At 36.6% G+C, this 17,471-nt stretch overlaps 1 protein-coding gene across 3 annotated transcripts in view; it reads right to left on the bottom strand.

Moving 5' to 3' along the window:
- The window catches only part of Gne (glucosamine (UDP-N-acetyl)-2-epimerase/N-acetylmannosamine kinase), a 63,184-nt gene that overhangs the window by 23,461 nt on the left and 22,252 nt on the right, over nucleotides 1-17,471 (bottom strand). For all 3 annotated transcript variants that reach the window (XM_046457382.2, XM_046457381.2, XM_046457384.2), the window contains exons 3-7: nucleotides 13,985-14,436; nucleotides 9,092-9,244; nucleotides 5,898-6,110; nucleotides 2,519-2,606; nucleotides 672-882 (exon numbers count right to left, since the gene is read on the bottom strand). In XM_046457382.2, the coding sequence (XP_046313338.2) occupies nucleotides 672-882; nucleotides 2,519-2,606; nucleotides 5,898-6,110; nucleotides 9,092-9,244; nucleotides 13,985-14,436 (1,117 nt within the window). The remainder of the gene's footprint in view (nucleotides 1-671; nucleotides 883-2,518; nucleotides 2,607-5,897; nucleotides 6,111-9,091; nucleotides 9,245-13,984; nucleotides 14,437-17,471) is intronic.

Below are 17,471 nucleotides of genomic sequence, written 5' to 3'. Positions count from 1 at the left end.
AGCAAAAGTATGTTTTGTTTTGCTTTTCTGTATTTTTGATTAATGATATTAACAAGCTCCCTGTATTTTTGTTTTTAAAATCTTTGCTATTTCTTGTGCACTTCTAAAACTTTATAATGTTTCAAACAAAGGTTTTTCCTCATTAAGTCATTCAGAGATCATGAAGGCACTCTCAGCCTGACAATGCTGTGTTGATGTCTAGTTAATAAAGATATGCTCTCTTCAATAAAGAATATACTTATAAAAATGCAAAGTGGAGAACCCATCTGTCTGACAATATCTGAGAGAAGAAGCAACTTCTTTCACCCCATGCAAATGCACGTGTTCTTGGCTGGGTGGAGATGGTGATCAGCATACTTCACACTCTACTCCACTGTGACTACTCCGATACTTTCAGGTCTCCTGGGTGGCAAAAGCCCTCTCTGATGCCTAAAAGTGTCTTTTCTACCCATTGTTCATTCAAGTCTGCTACCTTGAATTCCCTGAAAATTTACTTCTTTGAAATGTTAATAGTTGATAAACAAGACAAACATTGTAATAGATTCAAAATCAGTACTATAGGCAAATGATTACACACTCTTGTATGTTTCTAGTCCTGTCTTCCAACTATACATTTTAAAACTCAATTACTCAAATGGGATGCATAATTAAGAGCTGAGCAGTGAGTATACCTTCATGCTGACTATTGCAACTCGGAGGTTCGTTCCACCAAGATCAACAGCCAAAGCACTTAGAGTTTCAAGAATATGGTCGATATCTTGAGAGATATTCTCCTTCACAGGAGGAAAGCAGAATTTCTTTTGTAGTGGCTCTTGAAGGTCAATAGATTTGAGAAACTTCAAAATCCTTGGAACAGCATTTCCATCTCCATATATCTTTGAACTACAATATCCAAAACAATTAAATTCACTGTATACATTAAGTGATGTTGAGGGTGTGGTTTAATGAAATCTGAAGGTTCAGGTAAAAATAGTTTGTGTTGCTCCTTTTTAAAATAACATTCTGGATGGTATATATACATAATGGAATATTTACTCAGCCATAAAGAAGAATGAAATTATGGCATTTGCCAGTAAATAGAGGAACTGGAAGCTACCATGCTAGGTGAAATAAGGCAATCCCCAAAAAAACAAAGGACCAATGTTCTCTCTGATATGCAGATTGGACAGCGGGGTATGGGGGGGATGGAGGGGAGATGGGAATGGGAAAGACAGTAGAATAATCAGATATAACTTTCCTATGTTCATATATGAATACACGATGTGAAACTTCTTATCATGTACAACCACAAGGATGTGAAGTTATACTACATGTATATACGTCAAAATACATTCTACTGTCATGTGTAACTAAAAAGAAAAAAAATTTAAAATAAAATAACATGTCAGGGAGTGTACCTCAAAGGAATAGTGTTTGCCTAGAATTCACGAGGCCCTGGGTTTGATCCTCATCATTGCAAAAAATAATTTATAAATACATAAACCGAAATAAAATAACATTTGTGCAATGTGTGTGTGGCATAATTTCAAAGCATCATGTACAAGACATGATGATTCACAATGTGATCTGTCAATTAAAAAACTGGAAATCATAATTATACATAACTAAATAAAATAAAATGACATCTGGATCTCTGCAGCAATAGAATAACTAAGTGTCTGCATTTTTGTCTTGCTTTTTTAGAAGTTTTATCTTTACCTTTCTGAGAAAATTCATCAATTTGAAATAGGACAACCAAAATTAATCAAAATTCTGAACTAGAATTTTTTTGATAGACACAATATCTTTATTTATTTACTTATTTATTTATGTGGTGCTGAGGTTCGAACCCAGTGCCTCCTGAATGCAAAGCAAGCGCTCAATCACTGAGCCACAACCCCCAGCCCTAGAATTTTTTTTTATATTTTTTTAGTTATTGGTGGATTTTTATTTTATTTACTTATATGCAGTGCTGAGAATAAAATCCAGTGCCTCGCACATGCTAGACAACTGCCCTACCACTGAACCACAACCCCTGCCCCTGACTAGAATATTTTTTAAGAAAATTAGTTACACTATTTTGTAATATTTCTAGAAAGTCAAATTAGGTTAAAATAGTATTTTCTAGCCAAAGTACTGTATAATTAACTGAGACAAGTTTAAAAAATAAATTCTACATTAGAACCCTTGGGACAATACTAAGGGGTAAGATATCTGCCATTCCCATCTCACCAGCAGCTAGGAAGCCCTGGGCATGAGAAGAAAAGTTGTTAAGATGGGGACTAAACACTGGTCCACTGCAACTTTAAAGTGGTGCCTGAACTATTTCCCCTTTTAAAATACTTTAAAAAAGAGGTTGGGGGCTGGGGATGTGGCTCAAGCAGTAGCGCGCTGGCCTGGCATGCGTGCGGCCGGGGTTCGATCCTCAGAACCACATACAAACAAAGATGTTGTGTACGCCAAAAACTGAAAAATAAATATTGAAATTCTTTCTCCCTCTCTCTAAAAAAAAAAAAAAAAAAAGAGGTTGTATACTCACCAAGGGTATTGTTTACCAAACTGAAGGTGCAGTGCTTGCAATATTTTGTCTTGAGTGTCAGCATCCCGGACATGAAGGACATTCTCCCCTAGGTAAATCATGTCACATTTTAATGAATTGGACATGGGACTCTCTAAAGAATAAAGAAGTTGGCAGTATAATGAATTCATAATTTAGTCCTAAAACTCAGAAGGACTGCAGAGCATTCTGCAAGATTTCCATATATCAAACATTTTAGGGCACTAGGGTTCTTTATTCCCAAAGACAATAAATCATGGTTTTGTTTATTTATTGAAATAAATAAGGTGGATTAATCCAGCATCCACATCTCACTTGCCTAGTCATCTGTCAAGCCCACTCTCAACCTGCCCTGTCTTCCATCTCCTTAGCCAATCATTCAATCAGCTGGTCAGGTATGACTGGCCAGTCAATTGCCGGTGAGCTATTCAGGTAGCACTTTCTCTTCCTCCATTTCCTAACCAATTTGAGAAATGGAATATAGTAAGAATGGTCACGTTTTCAACAGGCTTGGCTAAGAGGAGTGGAAGAGTGGACAGGAGTGTAGGTCACAGGAGAGATTGTTTTTGCTTTTAATATTTGAGAGGCCAATGCAAGTTTAAGATGAGGAGGTTAAACATACATGGAAGAGAAAGGATGCCTGATGGGCAAGTCCCTGAGAAGGCAGGAGGGGAGGGGACTTAGAGCACAGTTAGAAGGATGAGCAGTGGACAGGCAGGAGACACACACCTTCTCCGCTATCCTCATCATCACCACATATGCACACACTATAAAGGAAAATAAGAAGGAAAGGAGTCCTGAATGGGCACATACATTTATGTAAGAGTGGAGGCAGAGAGACAGACCAACAGACCACATTGCCAAATCCAGTGTTCAATTCTCCTTTCACATCATACTTAACTCTCAGCAGCATTCACCACCACCTCCTCAAAACACTATTTTCTGGGCATTATGATATCATATTCTCATTTTCCTCTGATCTCTCACTGGCAGTTCCTTTTCAATTTTCTTGGTGTGTGTGTGTGTGTGTGTTGTGGTGCTGGGGATTGAACCCAGGGCCTTCTGCATGTAAAGTAAGCACTTTACCAACTGAGCTATCTCCCCAGCCCTCACTTTCCTTGTTTTTGGTACTGGGCATTGAACCCAAGGGTGCTTTACCACTCAGCTTCATCCCTAGCCCTTTTTATTTCTTTATTTATTTTAATTTTGAGACAATCTCACAAAGTCTCTAAGACTGGCCTTGAACTTGGGATCCTCATGCATCAGCCTCCCAAGTTGCTGGTATGTACCAATACACCCTGCCCTTTTCAATTTTCCTTGCTAGCCTTTCCTCTTCACCAAAACTCTTAATGTTGAAGAGCTCCAGAGGTTTGTCCTACACTCCATTCTCTGCCTTACTGACAACTCTCCCTGGTTCATTTCATTTAGTCCTTGGTTTTAAATACCATTTAGGGCAGAATGCCATTATCTTTGATATCTTTCTTTTTTACTCTAGAAATGGAATTTTTAGCATCTGATCACCTAGCAAAAGACTAGCTAAGTATGGCCATGTGACTAAGTCCTGGTAAATGTGAAAAGTATTTGCAACTTCTAAGTCATGCCTTTAAAGGAAAGGGCATCTTCCCCCTTTTTCTCCTTCCTAATGGTGAAAATACAGACTCTATACCAAGAGGTAGAGAAATACCAGATAGAAGTTTCTGTGATAGCAACTCAACTGATGTCCTAACTACATAACCATCCATATGCCAATGACTTTCAAATTTCTATCTCTACCCCTAATTCTCCCTGAACTATTTAGTTGCTTATTGCCATCTCTGCTGTGGTTATCTAATAGACATGGGAACATAACACAGCCATTAGAGAATTCTTAATTGCATCCTCCCCCAGATCTGTTCCTCCCTCAGAACTCCCTTATCTGGAAAATATACCCCCACTGCTCAATATAAAAATCTAGGCATGACTATGATTCCTTTCTTTTACAACCCACATCCAAGCATCAGCAAATACTATAATAAAACCCAAATCAATTCTTCTGCATCTCTAATACTACCATTTAGCCTAAGCCACTATTCTCTCTCATCTGCATAACTAGTCCCTGTCTGTCTCCCTGCTTCACCTCTTGCCCTATCACACTCCATTCTCTCCATAAGCAGACACAGTAATCTTTCCAAAGTGCAAGCCATAACATTCCATTCTCTCCCTTAACTGGATTCCCAAGATACTCAGAAAAAATTACAAATTTTGTAAGCCAGTACTTTGGCTTATAGAAGTCTGCCCCCTTCTCTGCCTTTTGCCCACTACTTTACAGCCACACTGACGCTTCTGTTTCTCAAATACATCAAACTTGTTTCCACCTTAGGGCATCACACTGGCTATTCCCGCTGCTTCTCCCTGCTCTTCACAAAGCTGACTTTGTCATTCAGGTCTCAGCTTAAGTGTCATTCCCTCAAAGAGACCTTTCCTTACCAACCTAATACAGCTCATCACATTACTTTGTGTAACCGTCAGTATAACACATAGAAATCCTGATATTTTTATTTTTGTTTATAATCCATCCCCCCTCCCATGACATCTAAGTTATATGAGAGCTCAGTCCTTGTTAGTCTAATTTACTAACAAATCCAGTGTCTAGCACATGGCATGGCATTTTCTGAATTTGAAACAATTTCCATCTCACAGCTTCTATTTTCTCTATGAAGTGAGAAGCAAAGTAATGTTCTGGAATGAGAGATGATCTAAAGGTAAAAGAAAGAGCAGCAATTATGAAGAATGGAAGAAAGAGCAGAGCTGGAACAAGTCTTACCATTAACTGCAGATATATATTTGCATGTAGATAGTATTAGAACTTGGACTAATGTTAAAAACAGGATCTAGCTCAGCATATTAATAATAATCCTGATACCTTAGTTATTAAGGAGCATCTTTCATAGAATTGCCATAATTTAAAGTACTGATTGAAGAGATTTCATGAGGCCCAGAAGATACAAGAGTAGTATACTATGTGTAACAGACTCATGACTATGGTATGAAAGAGTAGTACAGTATGTGTCATATACTCATGACACATCAACCACATTTTTTTTAACCACATTCTCAAATACAGCCTTCAAAGATCATAATTAAGAACCACTTAACTCTAGTTGATATTACAAGGACAATAAAAATATAAATAGAGCTTTAAATTTTGGTAATCATTATGTACTTTTTATAGACTATTTCCAGATTTAAGCTATTCGTCATTCACCTCATTCACTCACTTGCTCACAAAAATATATGCCCAGCACCAATATAAACATACCTCATGATAACTCACAGAAATATAGAAAGCCTAGTCAACTGAGATATAAGCAAAGGTAAACACCTGTTTCTCTTCCAATCTGACGTGTTCCTAGGTTGATCACAGGTGTTCCAAAAGCACCAACCTCTCGTACCCCACAGCTGCTATTCCCAATCATACAACCGGCATGTGCAACCAGCTGTATAAACTGTTCAAATGGGACATGTTTAACTGCACGAAAATTGGGATGATGCTCAATTCCCTTCTTCCGCATCACTCGAACCATCTCTTTGCTACCTGTGAAAATGAGAAGAACCAACTGTTAAATGGTATATGAGACAAAGAAACCATTTCCATTAGAAAGTATTCCCGCCCCCCGCTTGAGGAAATCTCCATAAAAACTCATACCAGTTATTGAGGAAATAATAATTTTAATCATAAGTCTTTTCAGGAATGATGAGCATCTAAAATGTCTGGCTAGCTCTCTACTTCAATTCATCCTGGAACTCAAACAGTTGGAGCTTTTGAAACAAAATTCAATGAAGCAAATACTTTTATTAATGCTGCAGTAAAAATCTTTACCTTAATCAACAATTAAGAGCTAAACCCAGGCCTACAGTCTATGTCCCTTAATCTGGAGATCCTAAGTGGAAAGGTCTCATTCTTCACACCCCAGGGACATCCATCAGAAAACCTCTGCCCAACTCTGCTCATATTTACAGTAACAATAGGTCAGCTGGACAGCACTCCCACCTATGTGGGCTAAACTCCAAGAAAATTCAAATCGATTCTGATACCATAGTGGACATTTCTAAAACTTTTTTTTTTTTGCAGTGCTGAAGATTGAACTCAGGGCCTTGCATGTGCTAAGCAAGCATTCTACCACTGAGCTACACCCAGCCCAATATTTTATTTAAATGAATGATTTTAAAACAATTTAAAGATACTTGAGGGAAAAGCTTCTCTTCATCCTCTTCTAGACAATAGAGGGAAAATTGCTCATCTGACGGATTAGAATGTAGGACAGTGACCACACTATGCCTACTAGTGGACAGGAACCACTGATTATCAGAAGCCATGCATGCCATCTCTTCTTATATTAACTTTATCTATGTAGCAAGGTAGGTCAATGGGCTCAGGGTCTCACTCTTAGGAGTGAACCTGGCCACTTCTCTCTGCATACAGTGTTGCCAGAGCACTCCAGTCACCATCTGTAATTACCGTAGTATGTGACACACTAGAGGTACTACTATTCTAAGATTCAGACTTGGAATCAGTTAAAGGCTTATCTTTGGCCTTAGGCTTAAACCACAAGCATTAGTCCAATTTTCCAGAAAGTCCTACAATGGGCAACTGGGCACAAAACCAGATAATGATAAAAATGATTGATGCCTTCATCCTTATTTCTTTATTGTTCCCTATGTACATCTTATCAAAAACTCCATGGAGCTGGGCAAGGTGATGCATGCCTAGAATCCCAGCAATTCTGGAGGTGAGGCAGAAGGATTGCAAATTTGATGAAGTACCACTGGATTCAAGCCCCAGCACTACAAAAACAAAGAAATAAAATACAACTTAGCGAGACTCTGTCTCAAAATAAAAAATAATAAAAAATAACAAAATAATAAATAATAAAAAAGGCTGGTAGCTCAGTGGTACAATGCCCCCCGGTTTGAACCCCAATTCCAAAAAAGAAAAGAACCCCACCAAAAAAAAAAAAGAAATTAAAAAAAGAAAAAAAATGACCCTTTAAATCATGGGGCCTTTTACAGAGGAAAAATAGCTCTATTCTAAAGTATATACAATCAGGAAAATATATTACAAACAGAAGATACAATTTGAGAGATACATAAACATATTATACGTGTTTATGTAGAATTTAAAGGATTAGACAAGAATCAGTATTGAATTTTTCTGAAATATTGGCATATTACCTGGACAAAATCTGGATTAAGTATTCTTATTTTTCAACTAACACTGTATTTCATTTCTTTGTTTTTGTAGTGCTGGGGATTGAACCCAGTGGTACTTCATCACTGAGGTCTTCAAGTATGCTAGTCAAGTGTTCTACCACTGAGCAACATCCCTAACCCCATAATACTTATTTTGTTTCCCCTAACAGAAAAGATTATTAAAGGGTCATTAAGAGAAAGTTCTTTCAGAGCAAGATGATGATATTTTGGCATTGCAAATAAAGGGTCCTGACCTTTATTTTTACTTTTTGGTACTGAGAATTGAACACAAGGGGACTTGACCACTGAGTTGCATTCCCAGTCCTTTTATTATTTTGAAACAGAGTCTTACTAAGTTGCTTAGGGCCTTGCTAAGTTATTGAGGCTGGTCTTGAACTTGAAATCTTCCTGCCTCAGCCTCCCAAGTTGCTTTGCTGGGATTACAGGCATGTGCCACTATGCCTGGCTGGGTCCTGCTTCCTTTACCAAAAAAAAAAAAAAAAGCATAAAAGCAAAGCAATTTGAGTATTGTCAGCTAACAATAGCAAGTATTTGAAAATTCCGTCAGTGTAGGGGTCTGCTGGGGTACTTCTCCTTTATATCTCATATGCCCAGCTAACTTGCCTCACTAGCACTAAAAGTTCACAGTACCATCCATCATCAGGTGATTACCGAGGGCAGGCTTAAGCATCAACTGGTTAAGAATTCCAGATCTAAACTGCTTAAGCTCAAAATTACTTTAAGGTATACCAAAATAGGTAAGAAAGAACACAAGAAAGAGTAATAATAGAAATTTTACTACAGTCAGTGGAATCATTACTTTCCTTTTCTAATATTTATGCCTCAAGTCTATAAGAGACTATCAATTATAAGAATTTCTCATTGGTTGAAACTAGAGGAAAGAAACTAACCATGAGAGTAAGGTGGACATTAGATTTTTTTCTTAAGAATTTACTTCTTGGGGCTGGGGATGTGGCTCAAGCGGTAGCGCGCTCGCCTGGCATGCGTGCGTCCCGGGTTCGATCCTCAGCACCACATACCAAAAAAGATGTTGTGTCCGCCGAAAACTAAAATAAATGTTAAAATTCTCTTTAAAAAAAAAAAAAGAATTTACTTCTTTCTTATTAAATTTCTACCAGACTTGATTAAAAAAATCACAACTCTGATCTATAACAAAATAGGTAATTCTCTGAAAAGTGAAATACATTTCAGCCTAGATGGCCTTCAATGATAACATGGGTGAGTAGGAAGACATTCAAGAGAAGAGGTAACAGAAACAAAATTTGAAAATGTAGGTGACATGATTTCATTTTCAAGTTTAATTACCTGCATCAATATTTGGAAACAGTACTAGGGTCCGCTTGTTAAATGAGATAAGTGCATCCAATGTTAATTCAAACATTTTAATGGAATGCTTAATGTCAGTGGTCACAGGGTGCTGTAGTGCAACAATGTAATCCTTACACTTTACATCATCACCTGTTTAAAGAAAATCAAACCACATTGCTTCATTAGTTAAGCAACTTAAGAGAAGCAGCAAATTCTAAAAAGTAAGACCTTGAAGTCTGCTTTTAAAAATTCTAAGATCAAAACTGTTTGTCACATTCTAAGCAGGTCATCCATATTCGGATCAATGATAAGAACTAAATAGCAACAAGGAACCATCAAACTTAACATTTTACAGATTCTTGCTACCACAAATATAAAATATATGTGTAAATAGCAGGAACTAGAAATTCACTGTTGTAAAATCCAAAATATTCCAAAGCCCTAAAAAATGTGAACATTCCCAATTTCTAACTAATGTTTCTAATCAATAATCAGCATTGCTAATTAATAATAGTATGTTGTAAATCGGGGTACTCAGAAGTTGAATGATCATTAAGAATATTTGACAATGCATAGGTGCTCCCCAAACCATCACCCACCAGATTCAACAAGTGTTCTAACTCTGCTGAAAGGGCTGGAAAGGCTTCATTCATCATTAGTGTGGGATACCAAGGCTTTCCTCAGCAAGCATTTAAAATGTAAAAGGCTTAGGTTGATAGTGCCATGCCATACAACACACAACGTTTATCATAGGGCCTGTATTATCCCATAAAACTGAAAATGAGCTCCACTAACTTATTTTTATGATTTAATGATAAAAGAGAATTTTTACTGTTAGAATCTTTAGTAGTATTTGATTTAAAATACTATATTAGCTCCAAATTTTTATTTTGAGAACTTATTGGTCCTATATTAGCTTCTAAATTCTGAGGAGGAAGAAGTATAATGGTTATTATTATTATTTATTTTAGTAAGAAAAAATACTAAAGGCCTAAAAGAATCTACTGGAAACTTTATAAACACAACATTTAAAAGATCAGAGGAAAGCTGGGTGTAGTGTACACCTATAGTCCAAGCTACTCATGAGGCTGAAGCAGGAGGATTTCTCAAGCCTAGAAGTCCAAGACCAGCCTGAGTATCACAGGGAGACTTGGTCTCAAAAAAAAAAAAAAAAAAATCATACTGAAAACAGCCTCTTACAGCTTACATTACAGTTAACACAAGTCTCAAAACAATTTCAAAGATGCTTAATGTCAGTGTCACAGGGTGCTTGCTGTAAAACATTAAAAACATGGGAAAAGGAGTGGCAATAAAAGAAGTGTGTTCACCATAAGGAATATGGAAATACTACATATTTCTGCAATCCAACCACAGGATTAATCTGTACCAGTATAAGGCATGTTTCCATAATGTGAATTAACTCATCCATGCCCAATAAATAGAGAGAACATGTTAGCCTTTAATGTAGTAATTGAGTTATATATACATGATTCTTCATGGCAAAATTCAAAGAACACTAATGGAAATAGGCAACAGCTATGGAGGAACACAGTCCCATCACAAGGGCCCTTCACCCCTCATTTTTCATGTTGGTTGTTTGCCCATATACTCTGTCTTGAAAACACAGAGGTGGGGGCTGGAGCTGCAGTTCAATGGTAAAGCATCTGCCTCGCACGTGTGGGGCCCTGGGTTCAATCCTCAGCACCACATAAAAATAAATAAATAAAGATATTTTAAAAAAAGAAAACACAGAGGGCAAGTCTCTGATCCTTGGGCTTTGGGGGGCAAATTTTCTTTGAAAGCGAGAAGGTTAGGGTGCTTCTGTAGTCCAGTGCAGGATTGTTTTACACAATTTATTGCTACAATTTACCACCAAGGACCAAGCAGAAGATCAAGAAGAAAAATGCTGGCAGTCTGCCTCCAAAGAGCTTTCCACTTTTCTATTTGTGTGGGGAGTGGGTACAGGGCAGTACTGGGGATTGAACCCAGGGCTTTGCACATGTTAGGCAAAAATTGAGCTACATCCCCAGCCCTTTTATTTTATTTTGAGACCGGGTGTAAGTTGCCCAGGCTGGCCTAGAACTTGGGATCTTCCTGCTTCTTTAGCCTCCTTAGTAACTTGGATTATAAGCATGTGCCACCACACCCAGTATATCATATTTCACCATATAATCGTTGCCACATTAACATATATTCATAAGTATTCTTTGCCTCCTAATCTTGCACCAGAGGCAGTTTAGTAATAAACTAATTTGTGTGTGTGTGTGTGTGTCTTGGGGATGTCAGGCAAGCATTTTATCACTAAGCCACATCCCCATCCCATAATAAATGTTTTCTAAGTAATACTGGCACAATTTTTTTTAAAAGAAAACACTTCACATAATGACTCCATCCCATTGTTTGCAAAAAAAAAAAAAAAAACTTGGCATAAAATCTGCAGTAATTATGAAGTGAAATACAATATCCTTCTCATTTATCTTCTACTTTAAGTGTAAGAAACATTTGTAGTGCACAGAAAATAACTGTATAACACAGGTGCAGTGAGACTGCATTTTGCGTTTTAAGGTTTTATATAGAGCCACTTAAGCAGTTTCTTTTGAAAGATTGGCAAAACAGCAAAAACTAGATGTCTTTTTTTAAACCTGTGAGAAAGAAAACAAGACACTGAGCCAGAGCTATTTATTCCTGGCAGTGATACATCTTGTGCAAAGCTGGCACCAGTGTCTCAACCTGCAACCATTTGTGTCTGAATTCAGCAGCCTTAGCCCTTCCTACTTTTTCTATTAAGGTACTATGATTTTGTTTTGCATTGTAAGTCCTGTACTTACCATGATGTGTCTTTTGTTACTAGGACATTTTTTTCTTTTTTTGGTACTGGGGATCAAACCCAGGACCTTGCACATGCCAGTCAAGCACTTTACAACTAAGCTACAACCCCAGCCCTTGTTACTAGGAATTTAATGTCTATTTAACTGTACTAATTTTCTTTCCTTCTCTCTCTCTCTTTTTTTAATTGGACCCAGGAATCAAACCTAGGGCCTCAAGCATGCTAAATATAAACTCCACCATTGAGCTACACTCCCAAGCCCTTTGCTAATGTTTTTATTAGGATTGTTACATATACTATTGGTCTGGTTACACACAGCATAAGTTGTCTACCCAACCTTATTTTCCTATAAGCAGAGTAATAACATAAAAAGTTGCTTGTTAAGGGGCTGGGGTTGTGGCTCAGTGATAGAGCACTTTCCTAACACGTGGGAGGCACTGGGTTCAATCCTCAGCACCACATAAAAATAAATAAATAAAGTTGCTTGTCAAAAAGCAGGTGCACGCTTTATAAAATGTGTCATTACAAAGGGTGGATAACTCCGGCTCTTTGTCCTGTATTTTCTTTTTCACTAGTTTAATAAACAAAGCTATGACTAGTTTCAAGCTGGATCTATAACCATTATCACTTAAGATATTAGTAAAACAAATACATAACTTTGTCAAAGTTGACTTATAGGTTAAGGTGCTATATATATTTATGACATACCCCTTTAGCTAGGATTGCAAGGTTCAACAGCACCCATTAGAGAAAAATTACTTCATTTCCATGACCGTATCCTGATAAATGCTATTTTGTCATCTTTCTTTTCATAAAGAACTACTTAAATGGTCCCAAATAAGACTTTAAATCTTATAAGTGCAATTCTTGCTGCATTCTGCTTTCTAGTGGTTATTTTCTACTCTAGAATTTTTCAGTAACACAAGGTTTCCCAGAATATAGAGAGCTCAAAGTATGATTAGAACAGAGTGCAAGAGGGTTCATTTAGAAGCATATGAAAAGGAGAGTGAAGAGACAGATGTTTGTTCTATCCCCATTATCTAGGCAGGTTCTTTGATAGCTATAAATCTGTCCAAGGATAAGAAATATATAGAAGGGATAATTTATCTAGTGAGAAAGTCCAATTCCATTCCCAATCTAATGTGATCTGGATAAAAAATACACCAAATTTCTTTGATTACATAATCATCAAATCAATTACCTATTCATTATTTCATTATTCAGTAGATTTACTTTTAGAAAAAGGAAGATCCAAAATAAATGATTAGTCCTGATTCTTACATGGCATTCTCACTATAAATTAACTAATTAATATTCTGTTCTTAGGTTTGTTTTCTTTACCTCTGATTAGAAAAGGTAATTTCCAGGAAGCCAGATTACTGATAATTGAAAATTTAACACTTTAAGGCTTTGTTTTACAAAGATAACAAACTCTGATGTTATAACTATGACTTTTGCTTTTTAATAATCATCATCAAAATCCCTTATATTAATAAGTACTTCTGGTTTGCTATCTGCTTTGAACATTTATTATCTCACCTGAGTATTCCAATAATACTGTTAGAAAAGCATTAAAAGTAAAAATAACAATTTTTTTCGTTGTACTACAAAATGCAGAAAACAAAAATAAAAACATCCATAATCCCACACTAGAAATGACCTGGTGTACATACTTCCTAGCCTTTCCATTTTTATAACTTTTCTAAAAATGGCATCATATTCACATGTAGTTTTGTAGTTTGATTTTTCCTCTTTTTGATATAGTAGAAATTGTCCTGGTAACTAAATATTCACCCACATTATATATAACAAATAAAAGCATTTCATTGTATAAATACAGCATATATTTTTTAAAAAGCTCAATCCAATAAGCCTATTTTACAGAAAAGGTGAATCTCAAAGGTAAAGTCAGACCATAGGGCAAGATCTGTGAACTAAAGCCTTAGCTTTCTGATTGCTAATGAAATAGTTTAACCATGAGTTACCAAAAGAACTGAAACATACCCAATGCTTCCTGACAAAAAAAAACAGCCATTAGGCTAAATAAAGGCTGCCATACTTACCTAACCACATCCGAATAATGCTCATATAGTCTTTGTTCTTGGCTGAGAGAAGTTTGTCATAGGAAGGGCAGCCTGCCAGAAGGATGCGATCATGGTCCTCACACATGGATATCAGATGTTGCTCTGCACTTCGGGTGCAACACACATGATAATGAGCCAGTTTTGTTATGGCATGTCTGATAGAGTCATCAATAGTTCCACTAACTTCCCCTCCTTCAATGTGAAGGATTCGGATGTTCATCAAGGCAGCAGATGTAGCCAGAGCCAAGGCATCAAACCGGTCGCCATGAACAATCATGATATCAGGCTTCAAGCGATTAAGGACATCTGGTAGCTTCACAAGGGCCAGGCCTACTGACTCCACCATGGCTGCTTCATCTTCCCCCCTAACGATCGTATGTAGCCTGGTGTTAATGTCAAAGTCGTCTTGCTCGATCATGCGATAAGTGTTTCTAAAGCAGGAGAGAAAAAAAGATGTGACACCATGTTCTTAATATACAAGAAAAACAATCTAACACTAACCCTGATGGGAGAAACATGTTCACATTTTTACTTATTTTAAAAATAAATAAATAAATTGAAGTATAACTTATACACAAAATTAAGAGTAAATTCCACAAATGTACTTAAAGCCTGATCAGTTTTGTTACATGAACACCCCTGTGGCCACCACCCAGATTGAGATAAAAACATGCAGCCGCCGAGTGTGGTGGTGCTTCTTGCCTACAATCCTAGCAGTTTGGGAGGCTGAGGCAGAAGGATCACAAGTTCAAAGCCAGCCTCAGCAATTTAGCAAGACCCTGTGGCAAGATAAAATATACAAAGAGTTGGAGATGTGGCTCAGTGGTTAAGTGCCCCTGGGTTCAATCGCTGATTAAAAAAAAAAACAAAAAACAAAAAACCCACATGCCGCACCGTGGAAGGCTCACTTGTGACCCTACAAGTCAATACCTGGGGGGAGAAACATCTGAGGCAGATTTTTTTTTTTTTTTATTACCAGTGATCAGGACTTACCTATCAATTTTTAAAAAGAAATATGTAAAAATTTACTTTTTTTTTTGAGAGAGAGAATTTCAATATTTATTTTTTAGTTTTCAGCGGACACAACATCTTTGTTTGTATGTGGTGCTGAGGATCGAACCCGGGCCGCACGCATGCCAGGCGAGCACGCTACCGCTTAAGCCACATCCCCAGCCCCCAAATTTACTTTTTTAATATTTATTTTTTAGTTGTAGGTGAATACAATACCTTTATTTTAGTTTTATGTGGTCCTGAGGATCGAACCCAGTGCCTCACTCATGCTAGACGAGCGCTCTACCTCTGAACCACAACTCCAGCCCTAAAGTATGTACTTTAATAGGAAAAATATTACTTATAAAAATGAAGCTCATTATTTCTACCAAAAAATAGGGCAGGGGGGGGGGATCGGAATGTCTGACATGTCACTGCACTATAAATTTCTGAGTGATGGGAATTATCTTCTGAATTCTCCTTGAATGGTACCATTAATAATTCTGCTTGGAATGAAAATGTAACTTTATAGAATTAAAGTGGCTATGAAATGCAGTTTCCAGACTGCTTCATGCTTTAATAACAGCAACTCTCAATTTCTTAAAAATTCCCAGTTATGACTAAATTGTCAAAGATATGACTTTTTTTTCTAAATATAGAACACACATTTATATTTTAAAATTAGGAAACAGAAATTTTTATCCACAAACCTACTACTCAGCAACAACAAATATAATCTTTCTAGCCATTTTATGCAAATATTTTAACATGGCTGAGAATACATTGTACATATAATTTTATAATTTCATAATCTACCTAATCCATTTCATATTTTGTGAGATAATTAAGGATTCTATTTTTTATTTTTTAGGCAGGGGATAGGAATCAGACCCAGGAGTACTCTACCACTGAGCTCCATCCCCAGGCCTTTTTATTTTTTATTTTGAGATAGGGTCTTGCTAAATTCCTGAGGATCTCACCAGCAACTGGTGAGACTGGCCTCAAACTTGAGATTTTCCTGCCTTAGCCTCCTGAGTTGCTGAGATTACAGGTAAGTGCCACTGAGCCCAGCCTAAGGATTCCTTACATACATCATACAGATGTAGTTATCATTTTGTAGACTCCTTTGGATTTTCCACAAGCAATCATATGTGCAAATAATGACAGTCATTATCCCTTTGTTTTTACTTCTTATTTATCACACTGGCGGTTTCATATCCAATATAAGTTGAAGAGAAGTGAGAACAGTGAAAATACTTACCTTGTTCCCAATCTTAGAAAGCACAAATTTTGTTAGCTGTCAGTTTTTCACAGACAGCTTTTATCAGATTGAAGTTTCCCTTCTATTCCAAGGTTCCAAGAGTTTTTATCATAACTGGTTGTTATTTAATTTTGTCAAATGCTTTCTTTCGGCGGGGAGAGGGTACAGGGGATTGAACTCAGGGGTACTCTTTCAAAGCCACATCCCCAGCCCTATTTTGTATTTTATTTAAGAGACAGTCTCACTGAGTTGCTTAGCGCCTTACTTTTTGCTGAGGCTGGCTTTGAACTTGTGATCCTCTTGTCTCAGACTCCGGAGTCACTGGGATTACAAGTGCATGCCACCGCCCAGCATCAAATGCTTTCTTGACATCTACTGAAATGATCATATAGGTTTTTTTCCCCTTTATTCTATTAATGTGTCAGTTACAATGTTTTTCAAATATTAAGTTGGTCTTGAATTCTTAAGATAAGCCCACTTGGTCTTAATATATTATCTGGTTTTTATACACAGTTATCTGATGTGCTGGATGTGATCTGCTATTTTGTTTATATTTTTATGTTTATATTCCTGAGGAATACTAGACTGAATTTTATTATGTCTTTGTCAGGTTTTGACGTCAGTATTATCTGACCTTATAACATAAGTTAGGAAGGCTCCCTGCTTTTATATTTCTTTAAGGTGTTATTTCTCTCTTAAATGTTTGATAGGTTTAATAAATGAAGCCATCTTTCTGGGAAATTTTTTATGGAAAATATTTGATAATGAATTCAATTTCTATAATAGATATTGTGCTATTGAGATTTTTCTTTTTTAAAAAATATTTATTTTTTTAGTTGTAATTGGACACAATATCTTTATTTATTTATTTTTATGTGGTGCTGAGGATCGAACTCAGGGCCTTGCACATGCTAGGTGAGCTCTCTACCGCTGAGCCACAACCCAGCCTCAGATTTTTCTATTTCTTTAAGTAGGGGTTTTGGTAAGCAGTGGTTTTTCAAGGAATTTGTCCATTTCATCTAAATTGTTCAGTTTATTGGTATAATAGTCCCCTTTTCTTCTTCTTAATGTTTGTGATGATATTTTTATTCTATACTGATAAATTTCTATTTTCTTTCTTTTCCCTCATGTATTGCTAGAAGTCAACTTTTTAATATTTTTAAAGAATTAACTTTTTGTTCTTTTAAATTTCTCTATTGTTTATTTTTATATTTC

The sequence above is a fragment of the Marmota monax genome, unplaced genomic scaffold, assembly GCF_021218885.2.
Source record: "Marmota monax isolate L192 unplaced genomic scaffold, Marmota_monax_Labrador192_F-V1.1 WCK01_AAM20220418_F8-fsc00069, whole genome shotgun sequence".
Lineage (NCBI taxonomy): Eukaryota > Metazoa > Chordata > Mammalia > Rodentia > Sciuridae > Marmota > Marmota monax.
The sequence above is the reverse complement of the archived record's forward strand: the minus strand, read 5'-3'. Positions and strand labels throughout refer to the sequence as shown.